Source organism: Equus caballus, chromosome 30, assembly GCF_041296265.1.
Source record: "Equus caballus isolate H_3958 breed thoroughbred chromosome 30, TB-T2T, whole genome shotgun sequence".
Classification (NCBI taxonomy): domain Eukaryota; kingdom Metazoa; phylum Chordata; class Mammalia; order Perissodactyla; family Equidae; genus Equus; species Equus caballus.
Genome location: NC_091713.1, coordinates 7,403,020 through 7,422,151, shown reverse-complemented (window position 1 = coordinate 7,422,151; position 19,132 = coordinate 7,403,020). Strand labels below are relative to the sequence as shown.

General features: G+C 49.0%; 2 protein-coding genes and 1 long non-coding RNA gene across 5 annotated transcripts in view; 1 reads left to right on the top strand and 2 right to left on the bottom strand.

Annotated features, from left to right (window-relative positions):
* LOC138921490 (ral guanine nucleotide dissociation stimulator-like) overlaps nucleotides 1–19,132 on the bottom strand; it is a 265,069-nt gene that overhangs the window by 191,165 nt on the left and 54,772 nt on the right. The window lies entirely within an intron of this gene.
* LOC138921491 (heparan sulfate glucosamine 3-O-sulfotransferase 4-like) overlaps nucleotides 1–19,132 on the bottom strand; it is a 64,205-nt gene that overhangs the window by 20,642 nt on the left and 24,431 nt on the right. For all 3 annotated transcript variants that reach the window (XM_070255653.1, XM_070255654.1, XM_070255652.1), the window contains exons 3-7: nucleotides 10,434–10,589; nucleotides 9,068–9,188; nucleotides 3,839–3,888; nucleotides 1,462–1,563; nucleotides 529–1,093 (exon numbers count right to left, since the gene is read on the bottom strand). In XM_070255653.1, the coding sequence (XP_070111754.1) occupies nucleotides 529–1,059 (531 nt within the window). In that variant the 5' untranslated portion in view covers nucleotides 1,060–1,093; nucleotides 1,462–1,563; nucleotides 3,839–3,888; nucleotides 9,068–9,188; nucleotides 10,434–10,589. The remainder of the gene's footprint in view (nucleotides 1–528; nucleotides 1,094–1,461; nucleotides 1,564–3,838; nucleotides 3,889–9,067; nucleotides 9,189–10,433; nucleotides 10,590–19,132) is intronic.
* On the top strand, nucleotides 11,854–18,124 carry LOC138921494 (uncharacterized). Its single transcript, XR_011434117.1, has 4 exons — nucleotides 11,854–12,058; nucleotides 12,805–12,850; nucleotides 13,438–13,498; nucleotides 13,777–18,124. It is a non-coding gene; the product is annotated as an uncharacterized lncRNA (long non-coding RNA).

The window sequence follows — 19,132 nt, the reverse complement described above, 5'->3', positions numbered from 1 at the left end:
CTCACCAGCGTCATCTTTTTAACCGTTCCCTGTTCATTTTGCTCTAACTTGAAAATACTAAAGTCGGATTCCAGACACGCAAATACATTTGAGGGCGATTTTGAGAGATTCCAGGAGAACTCAAAGCCCTTCAGTCAATCTAGCTATCCTGCTTCATGCCTTAGTGTCCCCAACGCAGCAGAGCAGAGCCCCACAAGAGCCTGGGCTGGGAAACACCCCGCGGGCACCTGGGCTGGGGATTCCCAGGCGTGGAGCTAGGCAGCTTCAGAAAGCACCTCCCTGGGTGAGGGGACTGAGGCAGGCAGGGCAGTGTGACACCAGCTCCCCTAGCCCTGAAATACAGTGATCCCTGGCCAGCCTCCAGCCCTCTCCGCGCTCCCCCGAGCAGCCCCGCGAGGGTCCGCAGAGGCCTCGTGGGGCGAAGGGCTCTCGGAGAGGTGCCTGGATGTCGAAGGGCGTGGGAAGCCGCAGCTTTCCCTCTGGGTCTTCCCCACGCATCTATCCCCTGCGCCGAGCCCAGAGTCCTACCTGTACCACTCTAGCCCCTTTTCGTAGTTCCTGTCGAAGAAGCGTGGCTCTATGCCCACCGCCCACACCTCCGGATGGACTCGGATCGCCTCCAGCCGCGCGGGTGCCTCCTTTCTTGACCCCAATGATGAGCGCCTGTGGCAGCGTCTTCTCCCCATAGTTGGGGGTGCTGAGGGCGCCACCCCTCTCGCTGCTCCCATTGACCGCTCTCCGGCCTGCGAGCTCGTCGTGGGTGGTGCTGGACTCCTGCGCTTCCCTCTCCAGCAGCGCGCTCTGCGCCGTGATCATCTCTACAGGGGCCACCGGGATCCGGAGCCAGGTGTCCCGAGCGCCCCCGCTGCCGCTCGCCAGTCCCCAGCCGTCGGCCACGGGGGCAGAGGGCTGCTTGGAGGGTTGCTTGGAGGGCTCCGGGGGCTCCCCGCGGCTCGCGTTGTCCGGCGGCGGCGCGGACGGCTGCGAGGGGGTGCCGAGGCGCACGGGGGGCGGTAGTAGAGAGGGTGGCGGCGGGCTCGGCGGCTCCTGCAGCACCATGGGGAACTGCAGGGTGCCCGAGCCGCCCAGGAGGCTGTAGCACAGGTAGGTGACAGACAGGGACAAGGCGCAGAGAAAAAGCAGCTTGCGCGCCAGGCGGCGGCAGCGCGGCCAGAGGTGGAGGCGGAGGAGGTGCGGGCCACGGGGTCATCGCGGCTCCGGGCTCGCGGCGGCAGCCCCCGGCGCTGCCCGGACATGGTTTCAGCCGCCGCCAGCGCCCCCGCCCGCCCAGGCTGCATGAAGCGACGCCACTGCACCCCCGGCCCTGGCCGCTATCTCGCTGCGCCGGGGAAGAGCCCGGCTGCATGATTCCCCTCCCCACTCTTCCCGCGCAGTCCGGGTGGCCCCCCACCACCTCCCTCAGCCTCCGGCAAGGGGACCGAGGGGGACGCGCGGACCCACCGGCTTCACCTGCTCCGTCTGCAGCGCCCCCGCTTCCCCGGCTCCGACGCGGCTCCTGCTTCAACCTCTGCCGCCGCGAGTTCCTTCCCCGCTGCTAACTTTCTGCGGGGAGAGAGAGGCGCGGAGGGGAGGCGGAGGGGAGGCGGAGGGGCCCGGGCGCGCGGTCCGCGCCGCCGAGGGAAGGGGGAGTGCGCCTCGCGCGCGCCTGCGGAGGGGGACGCGGAACAGAGGCGTGCGCTACGCCTGGGGCACCCGGCAAAGCGGAGATCGTGCCCCTCCACCGCCCCGCCCCCCGCCCCGCACCACATTCATGCTGGAGAAGTTCCCCGCCCAACCCCGCGTGCTTCCCCTCCCCTGGGAGCCTGGGACGCCAATTTCTCCTTCTCTCTCCAGATACTTTCAGGGACTTAGAGCCCGACGCCTGCCTCCAGTGCGGCCCAACAGGAAGCTTGGGGCCACAAGGTGGTGAGCTCTCGCTTCCCCTTTTCTCATGGGACTCCAGGCAAACTCGGTCCATCCGTGACCCGCCCTTCTCCCTCCCTGGACATCGTCGTGCCTTTGACCCAGGAGGAATTTCTTGTCCGTACCAGGTTTCCCATCCCAACTTCCATCTTTCCAGCCTCCCCATCTTAGCTTGAAGCTCCTGATTGGTGGAGCTTCGACACAAACCCCCAGATTTCCTTGCCCTAGAGCTTTTGCCTCTGTCCCGCCACCGGTTGACTGTGCTTTCTGCTCCAAAAGGAGAGGCTGTCTCCTCCTCGACACCCTGAACCACAGATGCACATGCGCCCCTTGGGGGCCATTGCCGCTAAAGGAGTTCAGATTTCCCTGGACCAAAATAGACTGAGACTATCATCGCTCTGAACACCTTATAAGCAGAGAGAAGCTGTGCTGCTGTGTCTGTGCATCGCTTCATTGAATTAAAAAGTATCTTCTTTGCAGAGAGATTTCCGTCCCTCACCTCCCTCTCCTGGGGGGAATGGTAAACATCAGAAGGCTTTGGAACATTCAAAACTAGACTTTGCTTCCTGTTTCCTTTTGCTCAGGGAGGTAGAGGAAACGCGAGGCTGGAATGTCAGGAAAAGGCAGAGCTATCAACTGAGGCACTCCAGCGGACTCTGCTTCCTGGGGGCAGGGGCTGGCCCTGCACGCACCTGGCGCCAGTCTTTCCCAGAGGCTGGCTCCAGTGAGTCCTGTTTACCCTGCTAGCCACAGCTGGGTGCCTGGAGGGTCTGCTTTCGCCTACAGGGCTGGTGTGCTTGGCATCTCCGGTTTTGTTTGATCACATAACAGGGACAACGGTTGAAAGAAAATGTATATAATGTCTAAATATTAACTAGATACCTAGTGCCAAAGAGAGAAAAAAATGCTACTCCAATAACATGAACGCAGACTTTTCCCTGAGTGAACAGAAGCTCACGGCTGCTCTCAGCTGGACGTGAGCTTCCTTCACTGCAGCTTCAGCTCAGATAAAGATTATTCCTTTAGAATATATTTTTTATGGTACACCGGAGACCTCTGAAATGCAGAGTCTGGTGTCCTGTAAATCATTTCGTGGAACTAGGGATGCTTTTTCAAACTCCACGCGACTGCACTCCTGTAATGTTAATGGGAAGGGGCCAACTGGAGCTGGGAGCAGCACAGCTTGCCCATCCCTCCTTCGGCTCCAAGCCCAGCTCTGGGTGGTCGCCCAGGAGGGCCCGGTTGCAGCAAATATTGTCACTGCCGTGGTCCATCTCCCTTTCAAAGCTCAGGCGCCAGGATGCCCAACACGTGGTCCAGGGGCCTCCCTACAGTCCCTGCCCGGCTCCCAGACTTCTCTGTGCCCGCTCTGGGCAATCCAAATGAACCTGCTCTGTAGCTAGTTTTACTAAACATGTGCTTTCAAATTTGGAAAGGTTTTGATAAAATGGTACTAACATTTAACCTAGAGGTGGCAAACTGGTAACAAATTAAGAGCTGAATGTGGCCAGCGCAGTGATATTTAGAAGTTTAAACTGGTTGCCATGTTTTAAAATTGAGGACTTTCCCAAAAAATTTGGCTATGAGGTTTCTGCTGAAATAGTGGATCCAGCAACTTTGGGCCCCTCAGCCAGAACTGAAAGACCCCCCTGATATGGAGCATGTGCCCTGTTCTTCATGGTGCCCCCCCCCCCGCCCCAGAGTGCCCTCATACATTTATGTTACTTGCCTGGATGCTGCTAATGAGGACACTTCCCAGTGTCCCTTCTCCCTCTTGTCCACAGATAGTCCTACTTAAATAAGAGACTCTTGAAAGAATGGAACCCCATTGGTGAAATGTTAGGCCCCACAACTGATGGGGAAGAGGTGATTTTGGGGGAGAGGAGCTTTGTAGATTTCTCACTTGGGCACTTACCTGTTTTGTTCTCCATCCAGGTTTTTTCTGGGAGCAAGTTCTTGAGAAACCTATAATGAAAAGTACGAGCTATCTACATAGGGAGAACTCAGACTTCGTTCAGCAATTCCCTGCGTGTCTGGAGACTGGATGGAATACTTTTTTCTTTTTCCATTGCCAACACCCATGCCCATTCAGGCCTATGTGAGTTTTTACAATGCTCCTCCAACTGGTCTCCAAGCCTCCAGCGTGCCTCATTTCTCTTCATCGTAGAGGAGAATAGCAGATCAATGTTTCTGAGGCATGGCTCCACCAGTGCCCTCTCTGATGCAGAAACCTTCCTCTCACTGCCTACCTGATAGACTCCAACTCTCTGCCTTAGCACTCAAGGGCCCCTCCACCTTTCATGTATCCCACAGTCCTGCCAAACCGAACAGTACCCACTACCCAAAAATACACATTGCATTCTTCTCTTTCACCTCTGCCTGATCAGATGATGGAGTTGAAACAAAGCCATCATTTGCTAGTTAAGTGACTTTTGCACAGGTCATTTCACCTCCCTGACCCTCAGTTTCTGCATATGTAAGTGATGAATAGTAAGATTCACCTCATATTGTTCTTATAAAGAATTAAAATTGACTTAGAGAGCATATGCAAAAACAGCTGGCTCCCTGCCTGACATGCTGCAGTCACCAATAATTATTTGGATCAAAATATTGGCTCATGCCATGCCCTGCTTCTTTTCCTATTAAAACCTTATCCTTCAAAAATCGGTGTGTACCCTTTCTTGAAAACCAGCCCAAGGTGTAAACTGAAGTTCACTTTCCTAAGCCGCTCAGTGACATTTATAACGCAAAGTCTAATGCGTTAGATCGTTTTTTTTTTTTAAGCAAAAGAAGCTAACTCTGGCTAACTTCAGTTTTCTTATTAAAGAAATTGACTAGAAGGATTTATGGTAACTCACATAACTGAAGGGAATTTTTGAAAAAATCAACAAACAAAAAGCAAAAATAAGCTTTGGAAGGCACAATAGAGCACAGTGTATAGTTATTATTACTGCCGTTCACCAGATATTGTCGGCTCTTCTCTGGCACACAGAAGGGATGTATCTTCTTGGCCCCTTAAAGGCAAATGTGACTTTGTGAGCCTTTGGCAAATGAAACTTGAGCAAAAATGAGGCTGTCTCTTCCAGACAAACCTTGGCAAACAGTAGGAGTGTGTTTTTCCTGCCTGGCAGTTGTGCAAGAAGTTGGATCGAGCATCTTTTAGCTGCCATCTACTCAATCCTCCAGACTGAGCAAGGATAATACAGAGCCAGCCCCTGATGACATGGAGCATGTTCGAGAAATAAACCTTGGTTATTTTTAGCTGAGACGTAGGAGTTTGTTGTGAATACAGCACAACATGGACTACCTGACTGATGAAAACATATGTAGGGGAGGAAGACATTTCCTCTTCCCAAATTTGGGTTCGTCTGGCTGGAGAACGAATTAAATTCACATGAGACAGAATAGCAAGAGAAAATTAAACAAAGCTTTATGAGGAACCGTGGCCCGGTGCCTTTCTTCCTGAAGGAAGAAAGGGCACCAAAGAAGTGGGATGCACATAGTGGTTATATACCGCCAAACAGGGTGTTTCACATGTGATTGAAATGTCCCTCCCACAATAGTCACAAGATTGCCCTGTCGGCACTTGATGGACACAGCAGGTAGTGGGTCTGCTATCTCAGTGGGCATAGCAGGACTCAAGTCGATTGTCTGGAGCTGGGCGGTCACAGGTGAGCTCAGCAATCAGTTCCTAGCCTAAGGAAAGATGCTTAATCCTTAAGAAATGCCAACGTTGGGAGAGGGAGGGAAGTCAGTTACAGGAGGTTACCAGACTAGCACAATAAAATGCAGATTTAAGTCCTTGCCTTTGGTATTGATTAAGAGTTTTTAGAGAGAAGGTCATCTCCTTTCTTCTTCCTGGTACAGAGAGGGAGGCAACTTTTACAGATAGAGATTTACCTTACAAATATAAATGTGCCCTAACAAAGGGCAAGTTCCATTCCTCCTTCCCTGTCCCAGTTTATCAAAAGCAATCAGCCTCAAATAATCCTGATGCCAAAGAGACATATCTTGGGGTGGCCATTTCCAGGTCCCCACACATACATATTACCAATTTCCTGTGCTGTTGACCGAAATGATGCGGGGTCGGTGAGCCGAGGAGTCGAAAGAAAGATTTCTTAGACTCTCAAGATCTGGCAGTAGTGCTCTTTTATTTAGAGAATAGTATAGAATAGCATGGGGACAGGACCCATGGGCAGGCAGAGCTGGTGCGTGGGGACAAGACTCACCGGCAGTCAGAGCTCCTGCTGCTGCCCCTAGTTGAGGGTTAGGGCTAAATTTAAGGCATAGGTATATGATTCATCTCTTTACAAGACAAAGGAAAGAACATGAAAAAAAGTTAAAATGGTATCAGTGCAGGTGGGATCTGATCATTGGGTGATCCCATGACTTTTAGACAAGAATCAAACCGGATTGAGTAAATGGCAGAAGTCACCGCTTGAATTTTATCCTCGGCTAAAGACAAAGGAGGATTTGTGGGGGGGGAGGGGTGGGGGTCAGTTACATGAGGTTGCCAGACAGTAACCAACTTAAGTTCTTGCCTCTGGCATTGATTAAGAGCTTCTAGAGATAAGACCATCCCCCCTTCTTCCTGGCACAGAGAGGGAGGCATCTTCACAGATAGAGGTTTCCCTTAGGAATGTAAATGTTTCCCAACAAAGGGGCAAACAAATTCCATTCCTTGGAGCCTGAATCTCATCTGTAGTTTTAAAACTAACCAGCCTAAAAATCCTCATCGTAAGCCATTTTAAAATTAAGCAGCCTAAAAATCCTCATCAAAAATGACTTCAGTGAGCCAATATTAGAATTCCTTTTCACAAAGGTGGATAAGTGACAGATTAGAAGTCTACACTGTCCCAGGAGTGTAGACAGATACCATGCTTATATATAGCAAAAATATTTCCTCATTTTGTCCTTTACCTGTCAATAAAAAGGTATATCTATAGAAATCTGGAGGTAAAGCTCCAGACAAAACCAACATGGTGACAAGGAGGAACATTACATACTTGTAAAAGGAGCGACAGATGAGAAAATAGTAATAATGGCTGGGAACTTATAGAACCTTGCATTGAAAGTGATCTCATATGGAACTCAGGAAATATTTATAGCTGAAAGCACTACATGACAAAATCTGGTGGATGGAATTAAACAATACTTAGAAGAAAGATAGCTTCAACATACGTATCTAAAAAGAAAAATTAGAAACCAATGAGCTACTTGTTCAAGAAGCTAGACAAAGAGCAAGACAGTAAAGTCAGGAAGAAAGGAAATGAGAAAGAGAAATGCCAAACCTTTGTTTCTATTTATTTGCTCTTTATTTATTGCTATGGACTGAATTCTCTCTCCCCGCCATTCATATATGGAAGCCCTGACCCCCCTTGTGACCATGTCCAGACACAAGGTCTTTAGGAAGTAATTATGGTGAAAATGAAGTCATAATGGTGGAACCTAAATCAGATAGGACTGTGGCCTCATCAGAAGTGGAAGAGATCTCTCTTTCTGTTTCTTCACACGCATACACACACCCCGCCATCTGAGGACTCAGTGAGAAGGGGACCTTATGCAAGCTGAGGAGAGAGCCCTCGCCAGAACCTGACCATGCTGGCATCCTGCTCTCAGGCTTCCAGCCCCCAGAATGGTGAGAAAATAAATTTCTGTTTAAGTCACCCACGCTATGGCATTTTGTTATGGGAACCCAAGCTAAGACGCTTATCTTTCACAGTTTGTTCCTAGGTTCTGGTACCAATTCCAATGTGTGTGGGGTTGGGGGTCGGGGGAGTCCCCCACACCAACAAGCAATTCTTGGGACACCAGCTGGGTGTCCTACAATTCAACTCGATTCTGACACTATGTACCCAGAGACAGCAACACATCCCACAGGTTAAGGGTTCAGTCCCCAAGACTGCCCCCACTGCAGGTGCCAATAGCAAGTCTCGGTTGTCGCCTATGATTCTGAGCAACTGGCTGTCAGTAGGAGGTTCCCAAGACTCTCTACTCCGGTTCGATGAATTTGCTAGGGCGGCTCACAGAACTCAGAGAAACCTCTTACTTACTAGATTACCTGTTTATTAGAAAAGGATATGACTCGGGAATAGCTCGATGGAACAGACGCATAGGGCAAGACATGGGGAAAGGGCACTGAGCTTCCATGTCCTTTCCAGGTAACCACTCTCCCAGAACCTGCACATGGTCACCAACCTGGATGCTCTTGGAAATCTGTCCTTTTGGGTTTTTATGCATAAGCTGTTTATTCATTCTCTTACCCTCAGCTGCTGTTTTTCCTTCCCCATTTACAGCCCAAAGCCAATCAAAGAAGGACATGTGCAGTGTGCTGCTGTTCCTGTACATTTTTTAAGTGCATAACAATGTAAGAATTTGTTAACGGAGACATACACATGTATGTCTTGACTATGCATAAAAATGTAATCTTTTGTTAATGGAGCCATGCACATGGCTATTCTTGGAATCATAAAGAATGTAATTAATTTTAGGATATTGATACCTATGATGAGGGAGGGAGGAGAACGGGATGGAAATGTGAATTTTAGGTGTGACGGCAACATTTTGCTTCTTAAAAACAGAGATATCGTTGTGGGCTGAATCATGTCCCTGAAAATTCATATGTTGAAGTCCTAACTCCAGGACCTCAAAATAGGGCTGTATTTGGAGAGAGGGCCTCTAAAGAGGTAATTAAGGTAAAGTGAGGTCACATGGGTAGGCTCCAATCCAATGTGACTGATAGTCACGTAAGAAGAGAAGATTAGAACTCAGACACACACAGAGGGAAGACCGTGTGAGGACACAGGGAGAAGCGGCCGGGGAGAGAGGCCTCAGAAGAGACTAAACAGGCCAACGCCTTGATCTTGAACTTCGGCCTCCAGAAGCGTGAGAAAATAGATTTCTATTGTTTAAGCCACCCTACGTGTGGTATTTTGTCATGGCAGCCCCAGCAAATGAATGCAACATCGGAAGCAAATAGGGCACAATTCAACGTCTGTTCTTTCTGGGTATTGGGGCCGGAGATAGAGGTCATACTATGTACTCTTCTGCATATTTGAAATATTTCCATAATAGTTAAGAAAATAACAAGCAGATCCCGAAAAAGAATAACCAGAGAGTAGAAATTTATGTGTGATTGCCTTACAGGCCAAGGTGGGTTTCGCGTTGGGCAGGTGGTTCTCTTCCACAGGGTGTGTCAGTCACCCATGAATTCCCGTCTCTTGGCTCCGCCATTCCTGGCGCCTGTATCATTGTCTGCAACCAATCTGCACAAGGAGAAAGAAGGAACACGGAGAAGACAAACCTGCTTTCAAAAGTTCCAACCTGGAAATGGCACACACCACTTCCACTCCCATTGCATTGGCTGAAACATAGTCACACGCCACACCTCACTGCAAGTTGCTGGGTGACTGCCTTCCTGGGCGCCCAGGACAAGGATGTGGACAAACAGCCAGTAGTCCCACCCACAATGTCATCAGGTTGACCCTGGTCTTCATGCTGCTGCTCAGTCTACAGCGTGTCTGCCAGGCCTATGGTTAGGGTTTAGATATTTTACAAAGGCGCGGGGTTGGGGGTCATGGTTTGGGACTTCAAAGAGGAGGAAGCCAATTCACAGGGAGACAGAAAACCAAATGTTTGCTGGGCCATCTCTAAACAAATGAGAGAGAACTTGTGTAAAATGGGCCCGGCTAGGTACCTCCTTCTCTACCACATCTAGAGTTCCCTACGTTGACAGCTCCTTCCTGGAACAGGACTTCTGTCTTAAATTCTTTGAGGCAGTTAGGGGCAAGGCCAAAGTTTCTTTTATATATAAATTTTATGTGTATATATGTAATTTATAGAACTAAATAAATGAATTTAAATATAGATACAATGGATTATATATTCTATTATATATCAATATTAATATATATTATATATATATAGATAATCTCCTTGGTTCTCCAGAGAACCCTGACGAATACAGGAGGAGTTAATATTCTTTTATCTATGGCACTTACATTTAATCATTTGAAATTCTTAGTTATGACATTGTTATGGCTTGCAAAGAAGTGTCCTTTCCAGTGTTTCATTTAGAGGCCTCAAGATACCAATTTTAAAAAGTTTCCCATTTTATTTGTTTGGTTTGATAGGCTTTTTCCAATTGAGTGCACAGATAAACCAATTTAGGAATTTCAAAGGAGCCCCATTTAGGCCAGTGAAGCCTTAAACCACCCTGAGTAATCTGAACCCAGTGGGACAAAAATCTACATGTAGAAGGTCTGTATTCTTTAAAGACAAAACCAGCAGGAGTGCCAGAGTGGGGCTGTTCTTTGGTGGTCCTCTTAGAAAATGGATTTCTCATTTGTATGAACTTAGCAAAGGATCAAAGGCCCAAAAAAGGAGTGAAAGGAACAGAAGTTTCTAACAAAGCTGACAATGGAAGGATGGCCAGAACCAGTATCAAAGGACGCCTACATAAAGTCTGGACCTCTACCAAAAATGGGAGGTCCAGGCCCAGGAGGACTTACCACCAGGAACCAGAGCCACCAGGAGGAGACGACAGAGCACAAAAGATTCTTTGCAGGCACCTTGCTTGTGTCTGTGAAGTGGCACCAGAATTGAAGGTCAGTAGCTAGGGATCCCACTTCTGTCACCATGTAAAGTCAGCAAATAAGAGGCATAAACTGCAAAAGAACCAAAAAGTTTATTTGGGGGTCTCAAGAATTGCAATTCAGGAGATGTAGATTCGAGTAGAAGCTCAAATGTGCTCCTAGGAAGACAAAGGAGGCAGGGGTAGATAAAAGGAAAGGACACAGGCTTACAAAGGTCTACAGTGAACAGTTAATGACTGCTTCTGGCATGGGGTGAGCTGACTTGCCAGAACATAGTTGGTCCTAGGCAGACTGTCCCTTCTTGGAATGAGGAAACACTTCAAGATGTGACCTCTGCTGTCAGGTAAAGCTCAAAAGTTCAGTTAACATCTGGTGGTGGATGTGGTGTACAAGCATAAGCCCCACTTCCTTAATGGCCTCCCAGCTCCATTTTAGAAGCCTTGAAGATGGTACTCCATTTTGTCATTGTCATCCACCACAGTCACGCACCATGTAACAATATTAACGATGTTTCGGTCACTAATGGACCACATATATGACAGTGGTCCCATACGGGTAGCACCACATAGCCTGGGTGTGTAGTAGGCTCTACCACTTAGGTTTGTGTAAGTACACTGTGTGATGTTCACACAACAGTGAAAGTGCCTAATGATGCATTTCTCAAAACATGTCCCTTTCATTAAGTGAGGTGTGCCCGTACTGATTTTAGTCTTGTGAATGTTGAATAATGAATTATTCATTTCAATTATTTGAGTCAGCCCCACTGGCTGAAGACGGTAAAGGCTGACTGAAGCAAAAAACTAAAATTTGTTATTCAACATTCACAAAACCAAATGAGTAAAGAACTTTAAGTTCTATATCAGGGTTCATGTAAGGCAAAAACATTCTAAAGGAAAGATGGATTTGAGGACATATATGATTCTGAGTGTAAATGTCTGGGTACTAGCAAAAATTCCAGGGAGCATTTCAGACTTCGAGGCAGTGGAATTGGTGAAACCAAAGTCAAGCTCTCCAAACAGTAAAGGGGGCCCAGGTAATATCTGGAGTACAGGTGGAACAGGCAGAAAATTCCATTAATGTAATTGTATGATATGATGAACGGACAGAGTTGGAAAATAGGATGGCAGGGTAGGGCAGAGGGACCTGGAGGGCCCAGGATGGATGGAGAGATCAGCTGGGCTGGTGGGGGGAAGGGGCCATGGGCACACCCTCTGCATGTCCCCTCCCCCACCCTCTGAAACCCTTTGTGACTCTTCAGTGCTCTGTGATGCAGGCCTGGGATTATAGGCAAGTGTGGACACTCTCAGAGCTCAGTTGCCTCAGGCAGCCTTGCGATTCAGAAAATGGAGTTCAGTCAATGGAATGTTCTCTCATTTCTGAATAGCGATATTGAGTTGTTTTTGAGCATCTGCTCAACATTCTTAGATAGTGACCACAACCTCACCATCGTGTGTGGGTTGTGGTTGCTTCTTCTGTTCCTGTGCTTCCTGGTGGGGATTCCATCTTTACCAACCTTCTGGAAAACCAAAATCTACCAAAAGGTAAGGATCCCTGGGCAAGCCACCAACAGGGATTTTTTATTGTTGTTTCCATTTCTAGTCCCACATTTTTAAATGAGTTGGTCCAGAGAGACTCCTAAGATGGCAAGTCTGAATAGAGGATAGAACATCATCCTTCTAGGGGAATAGGCCAGGCAGGACTAGGGGTTCAGCTGGGACTGTTTCCCATTTAAAACTCACAGACCATCTCGGTGTGGTGGAGGATTCCTGGATAAAATCCCATCACTGATTTCACGGCCCTGCATTAGGTTATTTAGAGAGTTTGGGATCTGTGTAGGAGAACACTGTTCCCAACACTGGATCATGAGTCACATTCCCATGTCGGGCGTCATTCGACCAAACCGTCCTTTGTATTGGGCAGATCAGGAGAGCAGGGCTGAGCCTCTGAGCAGACACTGGAGTGTGAGCTCTGTCCCAGGATACAGGGTCCCATCTGAGGAAGCACAGATGTGACTGTGGGCCTCAGAGTTTATGCCCTCCTTGAGCAGAGGACTTCTGACTGAGAAGATCAAGTGTGGACTCCAGCCAAAAATCCTCCTTCGAGTTTTTCAAAGAAGGAAAAATTGAAAGTATCTTATCACCTTTAGAAATTCAGAAAGGGAAAGAACACAAAGTGCTAGTAATAAAAATGGAGAGTGACATTAATCTTGGATGAATATCTGAGTTTCCTAGAGAGAGGAGCAAGCCAACTAAGTCCTCGCTCCTCATTCTTTTCTTTTTGTTCTCAGCGTCAGGGCAGAGCCAAGAGGAGAAGAAGAGGTGGAACACCAAGTGGTAAGGTTCCACCTATCCCACCTGAGCTCTCCAAGGGTGACCCTTCCTGTCCTCTCCATGAGGTCCCAGGTCCATGGTCTCCGAGGATGTCAGTCGCTAGATAGAGTCCCTCTCAGAAGATAGAGGCCTCAGAGGAAAGGCTCATGGGAAGGTAGTCAGAACCCGAGACATTTCTCAGATTCCTGCTCTGCCCAGCTCTGGGCATGAAGCAGTGATGGGCCTGGACAATGGGTGTTGCCCAGTGGGTGGCCGTGGGAGACATCAAGAGTCAGAACTTCTGTCTCCTGACCTTGTAGAAACTACGTTGACTTCCTGGATGATCAGACTCCTCGAGGTAACCATTGACCTATGTTCCTCACATGGTGGTTTTGAACATATATGTATGTGACAGTACTTTATAAATGAAGCAACAAACACATGTGAACCTTATTAATATTATCATTGACCGTTTGACCACATCTACTGATTCTTGGGGCTTTCAGAGTTAATAGCCCGTTAATATCCCAAGGGTCTCCCATAAAGGGACTCCCGTGTAACACCTATGCTTCTACCTTTATTACATGTAATTCACTCTTCTGGTTTCCCAGGTTGGAGAAATTACCAGAGGGAAACAGAGGAGAAAAGGAGGCTAATTTCTATTCTGAAAAGGTGACTAGTCTTTTCTTTCCTGATCCCTCTTTAACATGTTCTCTGCAATTCCAGGGATTCAGTACAGCCTGCAGTAGTCATGGGAGGGGTTTGCCATAGGAACGGGTATGTGAATGAAGGCCTTGGGGTGAGGGCTGCTGAGTGTATGGTGAAGTCATAGACGTGGGGCATTGTGAAGGGGGAGCAGGCTTCAGGTGGCCCCTCCCCTGACAGGCCAGCAGGTCCTCCTTTCCTTGTTCTGGTCCTGGCTACAGTTTTCTACTTCCTGTCTCCCGCAGGCCCCTAGGCCGGCCTCTCGATACCACCTGCTTTCGTCAACTATTATGCCCAGACCCCTCCTGTGAGGTGTGTAATAGCACAACTGCTGAGATCAATCGGCTCCTGGAGGACCTGGAAGATGATACCGCCTCTGTGTCCTCTATGGCTTCCACAGCTTCTGGGACTGAGTCATCATTCACTCTGTCCTCTGCCTTCTCAGAAGTCCTTCCAGGAGACCTAACACCATCCCCTCCACCTGACCCTTCCCCACCGCCCCCCTCCGTCCTCTCACCTAACCCAATGACACCCTTAGCTGACTTTCTTTCACCCTCACCACCGGCTCACTCTATGCCACAAGAGTCTTTTCCTCCCTTGGAGTCCAAATTCCCAGCAGACCGTTCCCCACCCCAACCCCTTGCCCTTCCCCCTCTGCCACCACATGACACCCAGGCAACGGGTCCTATTCTCCAACCAGAGGCCACTCTGTCTCTGAATACGATCTTCTCTCTTGACCGCACCCTTTCCCAAGATATTAACCCCTTACCAAATTTGTCCCAGATAATCAATCCCACTGATTCACTGGCTTGTCATCACACACCACCAAGCCTGTCTGTCTCACCACCGACAGACCACCCTTTAACTGTGACTAAATCTAAATCGGTTTCCATCTTATTGAAGTCTGTTCCAGAGAACTCATCTCCAGATAGCCCTGGTGGGTTGTCCACTTATGTCCCAACAGTCAGAGGCACTGACCATTCAAGCCTGTCAATTTCAGAATTATCCTGGTGGCAAGCTTGTGCCAAAGACTTGTTCTTAGCACCTTCCACCTTGGCACCATGTGATTTTAATCGAGAGTTTCTTGCCCTCCATTCTTCAGAGTCCTCTCTGGAGAGACACCCTACAGCTAACCTTATAGAGCCTGGTAACCTCTCATTTCTCAGCCCTCATGTCCTGGCACTCCTGGAGAGACAAGTCCGAAAGAGGAGTGATTTCCTGATGTGGAAAGAAAAGGAGAAGGAGAAGGGTTCTTTTCCAAAAAAACTTAGGCCAGGCCACCAACTAAATCCTTCGGGGAAAACGTTAGAGTCAAATGCTGATGAGTGTGACTCAGCATTCTCCCTTCCTTTCTGGAGCAGTGCAGGCATACCAAAGGAGCTGCACATGCATGAGCAGCCCCCATATCCTAAAATCTTGGAGGACCATTTACAGGAAAAATGTATGCAGCTCTTCTGGGGTCTTCCATCTCTGCACAGCGAGTCCTTGCCCTCTGCTATCCGTGACTCAAGTGACTGCACCACAATCTTCCTTTTCAATACCATCCCAAATGCCTCCATGGGCCAAGAATCCCCAGTACCTCTCCATCGCCCACCTCCATCCTTGCCTGAGATCCAGCCCCAACCCTTGCCTCAAACCCTGCCCCAATCCCAGCCCCTACCTCTCACTCAGGTCAAGTCCCAGGCCCACCTTAAATCCCCACTCCCAATCCTACCATCTGGTCCTCTACCCCAGATAAGGATCTGTGGGGTGTGTCGCCATAGACCCCAGGATGAATCAGAGTCTCTCACCTCATCTGAAATTCAACAACTGGAATGGAAAGTGTTGCAGAAGCAACAGGAAAGTTTGTGGGGTTCCCCCTCTGTAGTCCAAAGATCTCAGGAAGAATTTTGTTCTTCAGCTCCCAACTTTCCTTACCATCAGGCCTCCCAGGCCCATGCCTCCATCTCCATCCTTCCCGTAGAGTTTCCTCTCAGTGATGAGCTGAGGAAGAAACTGGAACATCACCTTCGAAAGAGGCTCATCCAACACCGGTGGGGCCTGCCCCGCAGGATCTGTGAGTGTCTGTCACTGATGATGCCTCCAAGAGATTTCTCAGAGATAGCTAAGTCAGAGAGCAATCGTGGACTCTCACGGATCTCGGTGAACAAAGATCTAAATGTTGGATTGAGCCAATCCAAAAGCTTCCATGAGAGGGGTTCAGAACTGCTTCAGGTAGAGAAGGAGATGGGGAAGGATCGGGGGCACAGCCCAGAGAACGGCCCAAAAGCTCATCTGTTGAGTGACCCAGAGAGCTCTTCAGATAAGGATCCGGCATATGACTCTGAGAAAGACCTAAATAGTCACGTGGCAAGTCTGTCAGGGAAAAATTCAAGGGCCTTGGAGGAAAGTCTAGATCAGAAACAACTTGAAAATGTCCTGAAAGCACATTTGAGCAAGAAGTTTGAGGAAATCAGTGAGGCTCGGCTCCCTGGGACGGTGCGCTGTTCATGGCATGCCAGCAAGCAGACATTGCTGCTTTCTGACAAATCCCGCACCCAAATAACACAGAGGAGTTTGCCACCTTCAGTGGGTGGGGACTCCTCCCTGAATACCTTCCAGGAGCTTTGCTTCATTGATTCCAGTGCACAACAGATGATGGAAAGCCATATTAAAAGCTTTCGTATGAGAATGGAGTGGGGCCTTCCCTGCAGGGTCCTTGAATCCATACAGGCGTTTAAATCGGAAGATGCTGCATCCCAGTCCTTGCCCTATTTCTACTGTCCCCCCTCAAATAACCCAACTTTGGGAGTGGACTCCAAATCCGAGGGCTTCGAGCCCCATAGAGGAAGCTCTAAATCTGTTCTTCAAGAAAAAGCGGAAACAACAAATTCAGCCCTGGTCCTGGATCGTCTTTGCCCTGCTACTTCACCTATGGGCAGGCAAGGACAAGGGGTGCCGAGACAATCACCCTCTGGTATCAACCAAGAGATTGCAGAGGTTGTTCAGAGGAGTAAGGGTGCCAGACAGACTCATCTGCCTGTCACATGTGGCATCACAGGCAAAGCGAGTCAGAAATTTACTCAGCTAGGCAACAGATGCCCCCCAGAGCTGCCTGCAAGGCAAGCTGGTGCCAAACATGAGACAAAGGATGAGAGAGTGAGTCCCAGTGATAGAAGAGAAGGGCGACAGGACAAAAAGATGAAGTCGGAACCCTTTTCCGTGCACAGCACGGCCAGGGACATATTCAGGGCCAAGGAGCTCAACGCTCTGTAGTCAAAAACTGGTAATGTGTTGACAACCAGCAAGCCAGGAAGCTCCCAAAGGATACGTGAGAATCACAGTAAAATAGAAATTACTGGGACCATTGAAAGCCCTGCACCAAAAAGACAAGTTCCCCAAGACCCAAAGTCATCGGATCTTAAGGAACATCTGTTTAGGGAATTAAAGTCGAAACTAGAGAAGAGGAATCAGAGCCAGGTCCAAGGCCAACACACTGACAGGTCCCCTTCCTCAGAGAGCTTGACTTACAAGGCCTCACTGACTCATGCCCACGGTGTCTCCAGTGGGGACATGGGAGCTTCCCAGGTGCTGCATGTACGTCTGGAGGACACTGGGATCAGCAGGCAGCAGCGGCAGGAGCCTTGGGTCCCCAAGAAAGACCGAAAGAGGTACGAGGATAAGAAATTCCCACCAGCTACAATGAGAGTGAGCCCTCTGGGCACCAGCAAAGAAGAGCTTGGTGGAGGGGATGCAGGGTTGGGGACATGCCAACCTACAAGAAAGAGTTTCCCAACTCAGATCACAGCATCAGAGGAGACGCTTGGGAGCAAGTCTTCCCAGACCTCATCACAGAAGGCACAGCCTCCTCCTGAAAGTCTGTTCAGAAAAAAGATGAACCACATTTTTCAATGGCTTCGTCCCGGGACAAAAGGCAAAAACCAAGAACATCCCCAGGAAAAGGGCAGCCCCATATCATCTGCACAGAGCAGAGGCCTGGTTAAAGGGAGAGCTGCCATTACTGGGACCACCACAGCTCAGAAGACCAGGACAGTCCCTGGGAAGTTCCCAGTGGAGAAAGTGGGGCAGCGGTGTGCAGCAGAGGTCACCCGCCCTCAAGAGCCCCTTCCTTCCCTGAGAAAGTTTGTGAAAACTGACCAGAAGGCAGAAGAGCAGGCCCAGGCAGAGCCCGTCCAGGGGCATCCTTCCAACTACAGGGCTCCCTCCTGTAAAGTGCCAAGCACCAAGTCCTGCCACCAAGAAGTTGTCTTTGCTGGCCAGAATTATCCTACATGTTCTAGACGGATCAGAGACCAGAACAGACACCCTCAGAAAGTCATGGCGTTTAAAGATCAGCTATTGGATAAGAAGCGTCCCTTATCTGTGCCTCGCAGGGAGCATGTGCCCCATCCAAGCTCCACCTGCAGGCGTCAAGCCGGCCCAGGGGCCTCCAGCTGTTCTCACCACTGCTAAAGGCACTATGTTTAGGGATCCGTCTCTATGTCAACAGAAAACGCTTTTCCAGCGTTTCGAGAGCGGAAAATTTCCCACCGCAAAATAATTCCTTCTTGTGGAGAATATTAATTCTCCCCAATAAATGATTCTCTAATAATAGTGATGTCTTTTCTGTGTCCTGTGTTGGGGGCATGGGTTTCAGGTAACTCAGGGCTTGTGCTTAGGGAAAAGGAGGAGTGAGTTCAGCTCTTACTGATTGCTTCCTCTGGCTTCTAAAAGGTCACCAGTGCTCTGGAGCTCTTGTTGACAAAGAGATATCACGTGCCCCCAAAAGCCCATTTCCTCCCCTGATGAAGTTTGAGGAGGTGGGCTCTGCCTCCTGCCTCTTCGCTTAGCCTTAACGAAAGTGTAGAGCAGCCCACACCTTCCGCTCACTGAATGTTTTACATCCTTCAGAGAGTAGGGAAAACAGGTGTTCTCTATCCGAAGAGGGTCAAGAATGGGTATGCAATTCATAAAACAACAATGAAGAAAAAACAGTGGCTTCATCATGATTTAGAGGTCAGTGACCAGAGGACCCCACAGGTGGGTGAACCCTGAATGGGATTTGGGGGGTAGGGGAGGGTATTGCTGCAGTGGATCCTGGGCTGGTTGGGGAGGGGCTAGGAACAGCACAGACACTCCTTAAGAATCTGTCATGTGAGTATATTAATGTGTTAGGGAAGAATACTTTAAACTTTACATTGAGGTTTCCCTACTGGAAAGGCACCTGGGGGAAGTGGTTCCCCTCTGTAGGTATTTCTTCAGACTGCCAAATGATATTTTGTTGCAGAGCAAAAGCATCACTCAGCTGCCAGTAGTAACAATGTTGACGGGGGAGCCACCTACCTCCCAGGATAAAATAAAGCTGAGAGTAAGGAAAAGATGACTTGGAGTAAGCGAGGAGGGAAGAAAAAATGAAGAGGGGAAAGAAGGACCTTGCTGGTAGAACAAAGCTTTATGCCTCATCATCCATATGGTGACCCTGTCCTGTTCCCCCCGCCCCCTCCTCAATCTGATCCAGGCATCACCACCTTGAGGCTGATCCAGGCACTGCACAGCACACTGATGCCTTATTCCGAAAAGGCACTGGGCTGTTCTTTGAATACTAAACAATATCTGCAGGGA